General features: G+C 46.4%; 1 protein-coding gene across 6 annotated transcripts in view; it reads left to right on the forward strand.

Annotated features, from left to right (window-relative positions):
• Nucleotides 1-13,191, forward strand: part of OTOA (otoancorin) — a 68,087-nt gene extending 54,896 nt beyond the window's left edge. For 5 of the 6 annotated variants that reach the window (XM_025855397.2, XM_073887988.1, XM_025855393.2 and 2 more), the window contains 5 exons: nt 4,972-5,114; nt 5,337-5,473; nt 6,031-6,128; nt 9,125-9,320; nt 12,334-13,191. In XM_025855397.2, coding sequence (XP_025711182.1) covers nt 4,972-5,114; nt 5,337-5,473; nt 6,031-6,128; nt 9,125-9,320; nt 12,334-12,404 — 645 coding nt within the window. In that variant the 3' untranslated portion in view covers nt 12,405-13,191. Of the gene's footprint in view, nt 1-4,971; nt 5,115-5,336; nt 5,474-6,030; nt 6,129-9,124; nt 9,321-12,333 lie in introns of those variants that run through there. The other variant, XR_012376788.1, reaches the window with a different exon arrangement.
• Nucleotides 13,192-13,687: the final 496 nt, after the last annotated feature.

Here is a 13,687-nt window from a genome sequence, read left to right on the forward strand (position 1 = left end):
AATTGTTTCAACTGGGAGGGATGTTAACCCACTGTATTGCTAGAAAGGGGAGTCTTACCTCTCTGTGGTATCTTCATGTTCAGGCAACCCTCCCTTAGTGGTCAAATTCAACACCGGCTTTCCATATTATCTACTTAGCATCCCCATAAAGAAAGAGCCCCTCTTGCATGAATTTTTGAAAAAGTCCCAGCATTGACTCCAATTGCGCAGTTGCCCACCCCAAGCAGTCACTGTGATCAGGAGTAGAATATGTTGGTTGGCCAGGCATGCATCAGGGAGTGGGGTCCATCTCAACATGACCCTATGAACTGACAGGGGGAATGGAGGGTGGGAGACTGCATAAGGCCCCCAAAGACATCTGTGCCCCAATCCCTGTGAGCTTTGAAGATGTTCCCTTACGTGGCAAAAGGGATTTTACAGATCTGATTAATTTAAGGATCTTGAGATGGGAGGATTCTCTTGATGAGCCCAGTGTAATCACAAGGGTCCTTAGGAGAAGGAGACGGGAGGCCACAGATCCAGGAGGCCGTGTGACTAGGGACGCAGAAGGACACAGAGAAAGATTTGAAGGCACTCGGCTGCTGATTCTGAAGATGGATGATGTGGCTATAGGCAGCCTCTGGAAGCTAGAAAAGGCAAGGAAATAAATTCTCTCTAGAACCTCCAGAAGGAACAACCTCCAGAGGAAACAAATACGGGGTAGTTCACCCAAGGAGAAGCATGGTGTTCTCAAACAAAGGGAGGATGGGTGCTGGGCAGGCAAAACCAATGGATGTCCCCCAGTCTCATGAGCTTTTTGGAGTCAGTATGGCCATGTCCCATAACTCTGGCCCCATTCAAACACAACACAATGTGAATTGCACCCCACCCCCAACCCCGGAGCTGGGCAGCATGAAGACCCTGGCCGTGAGGATTATGCGAGTCAATACATGTGAAACATTTTGAACAATGCCTGGCACATAGAATTCAGTAAAAATTAATTGTTTTCATTGTTGTGGCTGCTGATGCCACCATCATCACCACCACCACACTTGCTCTCTTTGGCATCTCACCTCATTTGCAAGACGGTCTAAACCCAGCAATCTGGGGTTTCTTCCATCCTGACACTCTATAAAGACTGATTTTGACTGTTTGAGAAGTGCCACATCACCCTTCAGATATTAAAATATTTACAGTCTGGGAGAAAACAGAAAAATATATCCAACTTAGAAACTAGAGAATTTCCCTTTGCACCGATTTTAATTCACACGGATGCCAGTGAGATTTATCAATATGTTTGAAGACGATATGAAAACCTAATATTTGCATATATCATTTGCAGTCAGTTCCTCAACTTTCGCTCCCAAACCCTTAAATGCATGTTTCTAGATTAATAGTCAGACCTGGTGGAACTACATTAACAGAGTTCAGTTTAAAAACCAATTTAAGAGGAGAAAAAAACTATTAGAGAAGCCAGAGGGATGAACAGAGAGATTGAAATCTTACAGCTATTCATTTTTCAGAGGGTTAATATTGCCTAAAAATGTTAGTATTAATTGTCTTGGAATCATTACAGATACACTGGTCCAGTCATTCAAGTAAATATATTTTGGCTTATCACCTTGCAGGCTGAGCTTGCATTTTCCAGGTTCCAGTGGCAAGGACAATTTAATACCGCATCTTCAAAGTAATTTTATTTGAATCGTATTTTCGCACTTTCATTTTAAAATGGGCACGCCTGATAGTTGGGGAGCACAAATTGTTATGAGTCAACTAGTGACACCTGATTGTGAAGCCTTAATAGGAAAAGTTCAAAAGCGACCTCAAATCTCTCTCTTCTCTTCATACCCAAACATCTTCACTAAGAGTACAAGCTCTGGAGTCGGAATGCCTGGGTTTTAATCTTAGTTATTTGCCTGCTGTGTAGCCAATGGGGCTTAGTAACTTTACCTCTCTGGGCCTCAGCTTCCTCATCTGTGAGAATGAGAATAATATTAATACTTCACAGGGTTGAGGCGCCTGGGTGGCTCAGCTGGTTGAGCATCTGCCTTCGGCTCGGGTCATGATCCCAGGGTCCTGGGATTGAGCCCCGCATTGGGCTCCTTGCTCAGCGGGAAGCCTGCTTCTCCCTCTGCCTCTCCCCCTGGTTGTGCTCTCTCTTTCTCTCTGACAAATAAGTAAAATCTTTTTTTTTTTTTTGAGGATGATTTCTTTTAAGATTTTAGTTTTGTGAGAGAGAGAGAGAGTGAGCATGAGCATGAGCATGAGAGGGAGAAGCAGACTCCCCAGGGAGCAGAGAGCCCAATGCAGGACTCAATCCCAGGATCCTGGGATCACGACCTGAGCCAAAGGCAGACACTTAAGCGACTGAGCCACCCAGGTGCCCCAAATAAATAAAATCTTTAAAAAAAGTACTTCACAGGGTAGTTGTGAGGGCTAGATGAGATGGTATATGTAAAGTGCTCCCCATGCAAACATTCGGTAAATATTAGCTATTATTATTTTGGACGTACATTCCCATTCAGAGACATTTAAGTCTGAGTGTGATATTACCAAAACTCCCCTATGGAACCTGCGAGTTTTATAATCACAATCTCCCTGAAGCCAATCCATCATGTGAAAGCAGCAATCTGATGCCACTTCAAAAGAGCATATATTGCCTATAACTCTATAGATCACTCACTCAGATATTCATTAATTCATTTAAAAAGTCCTTATCGGACTGAACTGTGTGCCAGGCATCATGCCAAGTGGTAGGGGTACATTGGTGAACTAGCTGGATACATTGTGTGTCTCTGGGGATTCTACTTGGTGATACAAGACAAAAAAACTGAGCACAGTGAAAAATGCCTTAAAATTGTGATAATTGATAACAGAAAATGGGCAAAGTGTTCAGGGAAATAGGGAGGGAGGCTGTTTGAGGTCGGGGAATCAGGCAGTCTTCTCTGGTGAGGTAGCATTTAGACAGACCTGGGGGATAGGGAGGCAACAGACATGAAAAGTGGAAACCCAGTGCAACATTTCCCAATCTTTGCCAACACTTCCTCTCAACACTGTAATGATTCTTACTGTGTGATGGCATGAACCTCTGGTAAAATGAGGTGGGAAGACTCACTGGATCCCTGTGACCCTCACTCCCACTCAGATGTTTGTCCTTGGATGTCTCCTCCCCATCTTTGCCTTGTGAGCTCTTGTCCTCTTTTGCACCTGCCCCTATGAGCACTGAGGGATCCAGACTTTATTATACAGTTCACCTCCAAAGGATTGACTTGAATCCTTCCTCGGGTCCAACATAGGTAGTTCAAATGAATCAGGGTTCATTTCGTTACAGGTGGCAGGAAAAACAACTCAAAGTGCCTTGACCAGGCAAAGAAATTTATTGGCTCCCATAACTGAAAAGTTCAAGTGTAGAGTTCAGGTGTGGCTGGATCCAGATCTTCAACACTATGGTCAGGCATCTATCTGTCACCATTTTGACACTGCTTTCCTTTGTGTTGGCTTCAGTCAGAGGCAGGCTCTTTGCAGGCAGTGAATTCTAGCAGATCCAGGTGTTTATCCTTCCAAGGCCCAGTCCAGAGTAAAGAATGTTCTCCTTCCAGATAAAGAAGGCTGTCTTACTTCCCTATTTCAATTAGGACATCCCTAATTATTCCAGTCAAAGTCCTGGCTGGTTTTCACTGGATCACAGGCCCATCTAGAACACATCATGGCAGCCAGGCTAAGAGATGACTTGACTAGTCAGGACTGGGCCATAGCATCCCCCCTGGAACTCAGAAGGCAGTTAGCTCCACCTGAACCACGTGAAGTAAGAGTGGGAGGGGTACCTCTCCAGGGAAAGTCATGAACAATGAATGGCTACTGTGCAAGAATTTCAGGGACCCTATACAGCAACCCCCTTAAAGCTCACTGAAGAGATCCCTCTGTGGTTTTCAATACCAAAACATTTGTTATACTATTCTCTGGAATTGAAGAGAGAGGGATAAACCTATTAAAGTCGGACTTTAGAGAAAGAAAAATTAACTGTGGTTGAGATCGTGAGGGAAGACTTCATAAAGAAAGTGACATTTGACTTGAACCCCCGAAATAAAAAGATGGTTGGATTTTATTTTATTTTTTTGTAAAGATTTTATTTATTTATTTGACACAGAGACACAGGGGGAGTGGGAGAGGGAGAAGCAGGCTTCCCGCAGAGCTGGGAGCGCGCGGGGCTCCATCCCAGGGCTCTGGGATCATGACCTGAGCTGAAGGCAAATGCTTAACAACTGAGCCACCCAGGCGCCCCGAAGGTTGGATTTTAACATTTGGGAAGGCAGGACGCGCATTAAAGATGGAGGGACTGATTTGAGCAAAGGCAAAAAAGCAGACTATTAAAAGGTTTTGTCAGAAAGTTCTGGAGACTCAGGGTGCCTGGGTGGCTCAGCTGGTTAAGCATCTGCCTTCAGCTCAGGTCATGATCCTTGGGTCCTGGGATCAAGTCCCACCTCAGGCTCCCTACTCAGTGGGGAGCCTGCTTCTCCTGCTCCCTCTGCTGGCCACCCCCCGCCCCCCGCCTGTGCTCTCTGGCTCTCTCTCTATGTCAAATAAGTAAGTAAAATCTTTAAAAAAAGAAGTTCTGGAAACATGATGGAGAAGTTTGGATCCTGATGCAGGAGAACTCAAATGAGCAAACTATCTGAAGGTCATGAGTGACTGAAGAAAATAAGCTAGCAGACACAGACATAGGATACAGTTCCTTTAGTGCTGGTGAAGGGTACAAGAGTTTCACTGCCAAAACACACCTCTGTGGATGAGGGGACATACTCACTAGAAGCAGCACCTTAGGGACATGAACCTGGAGGCAGTGGCTAGGATGGTTTGGAATGGGGGGTGCGTCCAGAGGAGTAAATCGGGGATTGGTTGGTAGGCTACTGCTGTAGCTCAGTTATCCCCTCAGGCCTTGGGGTTTTCATCATCCCTGGATAGTTCCTCTTTTATCCTTCCTTATTTTTCTAGGCTAAATCTATTCTGCAAGGGTTCCTGGAGGATTCAGGCTACAGTATCCAGGATCTGAAGAGCTTCCACTTAGTAGGACTTGGTACAGCCCTGTGTACTATGAACGTCACCGAAATCTCACTCATAAAGATCTCAGAATTCAGGTATCCAAACCAGTAGTGTTCAAAATGGCAAATGATTGATTGGCCAGTTCATTCATTCAGCAAGATGTCTTTTGCTTCCTGATGCCTTGCCCCCTTTCTGGGTTAAAATGAGGAGTGGAATCAGCTGGATCCTTTCTGGATGCTGAGCCTACCTACCTTCTGCACACCTGTCGTGTCTGGAGAGTCTCCCAGGCTTGCACTGTATCCTTCCCTCTTAACCAGGGTGGTGGTGGCCAGAATCGGGACCCTGCTCTGTAGCACCCATGTCTTGGCCGAGTTTAAGAGGAAGGCAGAAGTTGTATTTGGGCATCCCACCAAATGGTCCAGCTCTGTCCTGCAGGAACTTGGGACTATTGCAGGTAAGGCACCTCGAGCATGCCTCCTCTCCCTTTCCAACCTGAAATCTGGAGACAAAAGCAAAAAAAAAAAAAAAAAAATACTAATAATAACAATAACAATAAAAGAATCCTTGGCTGTACGTAGTGAACATCTGTAAAGTTATAGTAGAATCTAGATTCATGACTTGAGGTTGCAGAGGGGGGTCTACAAATTTGCTCTTTAAACAAGCTCTCTTTGTGGTTCTTGTGTACACTAAAGTGGTTTAGGATGTGATTTAATTGACTTCTAAATAGTTTTATACACAATCTGAAATTGCATAAAGTGAAGCTCCTTCTGGGCCTACTTTTCATTGTAGGAGACCAATCAGGGCTGATGTGACCCAATTTTTCTTTTTCTTTTTTTTTTTTTATCAGAGTTGATTAAGGAACTTGATTCTCCAGTGTGATTTTCAAGGCTTTTTGTAAGGAATGACGCTTGCCTAGAACACACAGATCTGTACATTATGTAGCACCATTAATAAAATAAGTGGAGTTCCGATGTCTTGAACTAAACCCTTGTGATGCCTTTTTCTCCCCAGCTGGATTAACGAAGGAAGAGCTACAAATGCTGGACAAGGATTTGATGCCGTATTTCCAGCCATCAGCAATCAAATGCCTTCCTGATGAGATATTCAAAGTAGGTACTCAGTTCTTCAAGGAGAATAGGAGCTTGACTCCATTTCAAATCAGAGACAGATGGCAGGCCTTGGATTCTAGGGGCTTGCAACCAGATTTCTGCTGATAGGGCCAGAGGAGAGGTGTATGCCAACAATGAATGGGTCACAAGATAATTTTAGGTTTAAACACATTTTTTCCTTAAAATTTTATGTTTAATTTGTATTTATTTTTATGGTTGGCCTCTCTTCATAGCAAGGTATTGATTTTCTATTTATGATGGTATGACAGAGTCATATTTCTTTGTCTAGAACCCTTGGGAACAGATACATTTCAGAATTCAGAATTTTCCAGATTTTAAAAAGATAACTCTGTGAAACTCCAGTATGTAATTTAACACCCTCAGCAGTGTCTGAGGAAGCACCTTATACATTAATGTTTCTGCGAAGAAGTCAGTGATGCCACACTAATTGGAATAAATAGAGACTATAAATGGCCTTACATCAATTCAAGGTTTTGCAGGCAAATAAGTTTGTCTTAAACTTTGGGAAAAACATTCAGTTCTGAGATTTTTTTGGACTTCAGAATGGCCGATGAGGAATTATGACCTGTATAACATTTCCTTTTTAAATTGATTGAAGTAAACATATTTTAGTTGATTTAAAGAAAAGTATTGAGAAAACCTCAACAGGACAGATGAGAAATGGCTATAGACGAAATTGAGGAGGTGGCATTGGATCAGCTGATGTTAGGGAAACAGGGTAGGCAGGGCCTTGTGTCCCCATACGAGCTTAGGGGAGTGTTTGGTGGGGACTGCAGTCTGCTCTGATAAGGAGTGGCCCTGGTGTTCTCACTTGCTGGGTAACTTGGAAATAAATTCTATTCACCACCACTGTGGAAGACACACAAATGAGGTTGGACAGACGCCCGTGATGCCACATCACTGGTTCATTTCAAGATGGATAGCCCACCTTGAACGACTTCACAACACAGGACAGTTTCCAGCACAGAGTAGGTGAAATAGCTGTTTGGGGGGAAATAAATAGTAGTCCTGAAGGCTTCAGAGCTGCCCTTCTGGGGGTTTCTGCAGGGCAGAGGTGGCTTGGTTCTGGATGCTGGCATGTTGCTGAGCACTTTCCCTTGGTTTTGTTTGGAGTGCACTTTGTGGTTGTTTCCTTGTTCAGGGATTTGTCTTTTTCAGAAATTTCTAGGTGCACCTGGGGACGCACTGGTGAAAAGGTATAACCTAGCGCTTCAGGGCTTTAGGAGTAACATAAGACAGTGCAGTGGCCTGTGGCCTGGGTAGAGTCCAAGGTGAATAAACTTAGCCCTGAATGGGGAAGCTGCTTCTCATCTCTGGCACATCAGCGCAGTGTGACAATGTGGGCCCAGTATTGCTGGATCTTCCTTTTATTTTTTTATTATTATTTTATTTACGATTCCAGAGGTCTCCATTTTCATGTGAAACCTGCTGATAATCAAATGTTGGCAACCACTTCGAATTTATTTTTTTTAAAGCACAGTCCAGTGGGCCTAGAGATTCCGTCTGGCTGGTGGGTTGCAAGTCCGCCATGTTGGAAAAAATAGATAATTTATAGAATACGGACTGTGTTAACGGTAGATGGAAGGTGTAAGCCAGAAGAGTACCTGTGTTGTGTGTGTGTTGGGGGGGGCGGGGAGAGGTGATGCTGACCTTGCATGACAGGTTAGCTAGGTTGGAGGGAGGAATAGCGCTCCAGGCAGAAGGAAGTACATAGCAGAGGTGCTGCCCCCTGGGGGCTGCAAATACGGGTGCTCATTCTTCTGTAGCGAAGAGTGCCAATGGGAGGCAACTGGACAGGTGGGCTTGGCCCAAAGCTTGAGGGCCCCATTGCCACATTCAGGAACTGGAACTGTGTCCTGGAGGTGGGGGCAGGGAAGGGTTCTAAGCAGGGGAAGCATCTCCCTAGACAGGGAATAAGAAGAGGGTGAAGGAGGAAATAAAAAATATAACCCCTTTCCCAGAATCTTTGGGGCCCTTAGAAAGTAAGCAGCATGATTTTAGATGCCTCTCTACAAATTCAGAATCCTGCCATCTCATCTGCCATCCCATCTCATTCCAGACCCTCTGGAACTAGCCACCAAGTCCTCTGAGCTAGAAGCAGCTTCAGTCAACATCTTGTTCAGGGTCCTCAAAGACATAAGTGTACTTGGCAGAAGTTCCCACTTGCAGTGGCCATGGCAGACGTCACTAATAGATTACCACATCTTTCCACCACCTAGCCGTCGCAGGGCTCACCCACAGGGTGCGCAGGCAGTCATGCCAGAGGATCAGAATCCACACGGGAGAGGAGTTCTTGGCGCCATCCCACATCTAGTCCAAAAGCCCAGAGAGGCTGTGAAATTTGCTCGAGGTCACACAGCTAGTATGTGGCAGAGCTGGGACACAGATTCAGATCTTTGGCCTTAGGCTTGTGTTTTCTCCTCTATGCCAGGGTTTCTCAGGTGGGGGACTTGAAACCTGGGGGAAGCACCTCGCGCTGAATTAAACAACATTAAGTCACACAGTGAGAAAATCATGACTTTCTTTCCAACTCTCCTTTGATGCTGATTACTTCAATGAGGAGGTCTCAGTTTGGAGCTGAAGTGTCTTTAACCCTCTATAACACTTCAAGTCTCCTCTTCTTGATTATTTTTTAAGAGGCCTTGGGTTCAGACATTGTTGGCCAACAAAGCCCGCTCAAATTCAATAATGTTCATTTCTTTTGGCTTATTGTTAATGATTACTGATGGCAAGTCACTTTGGTCTTCCATTTTTGGAAATTTCCACCTAAAATTTTCCATTTAAAAAATAAATGTATTCTAGTAGTAAAAAGAGCGATGTGATTTTAAGGAAAAATCTCAAGAAGAGCATAAATGGTACATGGGTATGGCAAAGTTGTGCGGGCCCTGGGCGGATGACCGAGGTTTGGGAAGGCCGCGGAGGGCCCGCCCCCGAGGGCCTCCCCCTGAGGGCGCTGTCCCCTTTCTCCGCTGCAGGAGCTGTCCATGGAGCAGATCGCCTCGTTGGGCCCCGAGAACGCCGCGGCGGTGACCCCAGCTCAGCGCCGGCAGCTCAGCATGTTGCAGCTGCAGAGCCTCCAGCGGGCGCTAGATGGCGCCAACACTCGCTCCTGGCTGGACACGCCCCCAAGCGCCAGTCCCACCTGGACCCCCTCCTCTGGTTCTCCTCCTGGTGAGCGGGACAACCCTCTGCCCGGGCCCCCACCCCTAGCCCCCTTCCCTGTCCCTGAGTACCGCCCTGCCCGGCCTTGGGCGGGGAGGTTCCTAAAGATTCAGAACGGGGTCTCACAGTCTTCGGAGACTGCATTTAGAGAAAAATCCAAAGTCCCAACCAAGCGTATGTAAATGACGCTCAACTCTGGCTGTGCTTTCAAGTCACCTGGGGGAACTTGTAAAACAGCCGGTTTCGTGGACCCCACCCAAACTCGTTGAATCAGATCCTCTCGGGGCTAAATGCATTTCAGCGGTTCCCTTGCATCCTACTTCCTTCTCACTGACCAGTATTAATTAATAAATTCAACTGGTATATATTGGGCACCTACTATATGTCAGGCCTGCAGCAGGAGCTGGGAGTACAGAGGTGAGAAGACAGGTAAGGCTGTCTTGTAAATGAACAAGGTGATTTCACATCTGGGAAGACCGGGGAAGAAAGGAGGCAGAAGGAGGTGATGGTGACTAGGGCCGAGCTAGGATAAGAGGGTTGGTCCTCTCTTCCTTACCCCCGTCACTTCTTTGTGACCCCTTCTATCATTAGTGAGCACCATCTTTGGACGAGCCGTGGTGTTGGGCTCTGGGGAGACAGCAGTGACCAAGGCAGATGTGTCCTTGGTGCTCGCTAAGCTCTCAGTGCAGCATGGGGGTGAGGGAAGGCATACCTAGCCCGGCGACCATGAGGCAGTATGACAGGCGCTGTGACAGGGAACACATGGGCGAGACAGCTGACCTAGGCTTGGGGGTTCAGGGAGCGGCCATGGAAACTTCCCAAAGACGGTAATGTCTAGACTGCAGCCCAGGTTGAGGAGAATATGGACTCAGCCCCATGGGGCTGAGTGTCCCAGGTAGAGAGAGCAGCAAATACCCAGTGAGCAAAAAGAACTTGGTGCTCAAAACCTCCACTCTACCTTCTCCTGACGTGCGTATCTCCCTCCGTCTGCCCCAGCCTTCCCTTGGGGTTGGAGAACAGGGGAATTCCCAATTTGTGCAGCCACGAGTGGCCAGAGGTGGCACCTTTGATTTACTATTATTGTTATTTTTTTTAAAGATTTATTTATTTGAGTTGGGGGGAGAGGGGCAGAGGGAGAGGGAGAGAATCCCAAGCTGACTCCCCACTGAGCTTGGAGCCCAATGCAGGGTTCAATTCCATGACCCTGAGATCATGACCTGAGCTGAAATCAAAGAGTCAGATGCTTAACTGACTTAGCCACCCAGACGCCCCTGATTTACTATTATTATTTTAAAAACTTTTCACTGAAGTATAATATGCATTTAAATTTTTTGTTTTAGAGAGAGCTGAGTGGAGGTGGGGAGTGGGAGGGAGGGGCCAAGGGGGAGAGAGAGAGAATCTTAAGCAGGCTCCACACCCAGTGCAGAACCTGATGCGGGGCTCAATCTCATGGCCCTGCAATCATGACATGAGTTGCCATCAAGAGTTGGATACCTGGGACGCCTGGGTGGCTCATTTGGTTAAGCGTCTGCCTTCGGCTCAGGTCATGATCCCAGGGTCCTGGGATCGAGCCCCGCATCAGGCTCCCTGCTCAGCGGAAAGCCTGCTTCTCCCTCTCCCACTCCTACTGCTTGTGTTCCCTCTCTCGCTGTCTCCCTCTCTCTGTCAAATAAATAAATAAAATCTTTAAAAAAAAGAGAGAGAGTTGGACACCTAACTAACTGAGCCACCCAGGTGCCCCCATTTAAAAATTATTTTTAAATATTGTGTTTTGTGTGTATTATATAACACAAGAGAATGCGCAAGATTCAAACTATGTAAGGGCTGGAAAGGAATGCAGTGTGATGTCTCCGTCTGTCTGTCCCCTGTCCCCTCGTCACCCATTCCTTCCCCAGAGGCAAGTAATGTTACCAGCTTCTTGTGTATTTGTCCAGGGATAGTCTATACCTATCCATAGATTATCTCTGCACTTTTATAAAAAGGATGTTATACCCTTTGTTCTGCACCTTGCATATCTCATCTAACAATATATTTTGGAGACAGTTCTGTATCTGTACATAGTAGCCTTGCAATTGTTGGTTTTCTGGCTACACCATAAGTGTATTTAACCAGATGTCTACAGAAGGATTTTTACGTTTTTGTTTGTTTGTTTGTTTGTTTGTTTTTTAACTATTACAAACAAGGCTTCAGGGGATAACCTCTTACCATTTGCATCTGTTTGAGTATATCTGCAGGATAAAATCTTCAAAGTGGGATTGCTGGGTTAGAGGGTGCATGCATTTGTAATTTTGTTGGATATCACCAAATCCCCTGTAGAGAGGCAGGACCAGTTTTCCCTTGAACCAGCAGTGTCAGAAAGTGGTGTCCCTGTAGGACCCCGGATGCCTTCTCCTTCCCTTCACTCCACAGGCCCTTCCTATCGGTGAGGCCCTTAATCTCTTGTTTCCTAAACTTACTTCATTATCAGGATCACCTGGGAGGAATCTTTCAAATACAGATTCCTGGGGCCTCATCCCAAGCTTGCTCAATCACAATCTCCAGGGGAGGATCCTGGAATTTGCATTTTTTTCTAAGATTTTATTTATTTGAGAGAGCGAGAGCGCCTGTGAGTGGGAGAGAGCATGAGCAGGGGCAGGAGGGAGGGGCAGAGGGAAAGGGAGAAGCAGAGTCCCCACTGAGCAGGGAGCCCAAAGTGGGCTCGATGCTAGGACTCCGAGATCATGACCTGAGCCAGCCAAGCGCCCCCTGGAATTTGCATTTTTAACAATCTCCCCAGTGACTCTTATGATTAAGGCAGCTCTGGTAAAAGCTGATTCACACGATGTCATTTAATTTTTACTCCCCTGTGGCAGCCCCCTTCCACGCCCCCTGCTTTGGGGTCATTATTCCCGTGTCTGAGAAGAGCAAACAGCATTCTGGGAGATCAAGGGAGTGGTCCAGAAGGAGACCCAGGGAGCTGGGGATGCTGTGTCTGCCCTCCGAGGGCTGCTGAGACCTCGTGTGCACTCCTGTCTCCTTCTAGGAGGCCCTGTCACCTGGGGTCCTTGGCTTGGCTGTCCTCTGCTGGTTCTCCTGCACAAGACCATGTGGTGAGCGGCGCGTGCACATGGCCCTTCAGTGCCCAAGCAGTGGGCCCCGGCGTGTGGAAACAGAGGCACTGCAGACTGTGAGACCCCCTACCCCCACCCACAGCCTCCACTGGGGCAGGGAGTCCCCAGGACCTGGAAATTTAAAAGGCACTGAAAGGAAGAATAATTATTAAAAATGATCCTAAAAAGTTCTTAAGCTGGCCTGTATCCTCAGCAGAGAGCCATTCTCTGCCCTGTTTCAGCCTCTCTTGCTTTCTAGCTTGGGGACAGAGAAACTGTGGGGAGGGAAGGGTGTTTTCTGTCAACAGCATGAGGACAATATGTACAAGTCACTGCCCTCCCTCCAGAGAGAGATGTCAGGGGGTGGCAGGTGTTGGCAAAGGCACCATTTTAGCCGGGGTCTGATCTGGCTTCTTCTCTGGCTTAACGTCCCTCCCTTGGAGCTATAGGCTGCATTGGATTTCTCCTTCTTAGATATTTAGTAGAGCTGAAATAAATGAATCCCTCAACAGAAGCCAATATTCCTGCCTGATTGCTGGGTCTAATTGATGTTCGGTGGGTCTTGCATTGCCTGGAAATTAAAACATTTAACACGGCTCAACATTAAATCAATTTTTAAATACATTTTCCAGATGCCTTCCATTTCTTGGGAGTCAGCTGAATGAATGGTCGTGGAGTTATCAGTTAAGCTTTCAAAAAATTCCTTTTTTGACGAAATTGGTGGCTCTTCTGGGTTTAAGTTGTTCTGGGCTTTGGGGATGTGTTGAAATAAAAGAAAATACACATTGTAAGTCAGTTACCCATGTGATTATTGCCCAGCAGAGGAAAGTCAGCCCACTGGCCCAATCCTTTTGGAGGCTGGGAGGGATGGAGTTCCTTCTGGAAATCTGCAGGATGCTCTTTGCCTTCAGCTCAGGAAAGGGGGACGGAAGTGTACTTTGCCACCTCCCAGGCTGTTACACCGTCTCAAAAACAAAAACCAGAGTTGTTTCTCGTGACTTCCCTTAGGTAGCAAGTTAGGCATCCTGGGCACTTGTGTTCTGCCACCAGCATACCCTGAGTTCTCTTCCTGGTCACATGTCCACAATAGACATCTAGATAAGACGAAAAGCCTGCATGAAATCCCAAACATCTCTGGCATTCCATAAGAGGTGGGAGGATTTTAAAAAGCAGCATGGGTAGGTGTTATAGAGACTGGTGTATTTTCAGATGTCACATGCAGTTATTCTAGAACATCAAAATACTGGCATATGGAAGGTGTGGCCCCGCAGGTGCTATGTAGGGTCT

The sequence above is a fragment of the Callorhinus ursinus genome, unplaced genomic scaffold, assembly GCF_003265705.2.
Source record: "Callorhinus ursinus isolate GAN/ISIS: 27379988/994484 unplaced genomic scaffold, GSC_fseal_2.0 scaffold85, whole genome shotgun sequence".
NCBI lineage: Eukaryota > Metazoa > Chordata > Mammalia > Carnivora > Otariidae > Callorhinus > Callorhinus ursinus.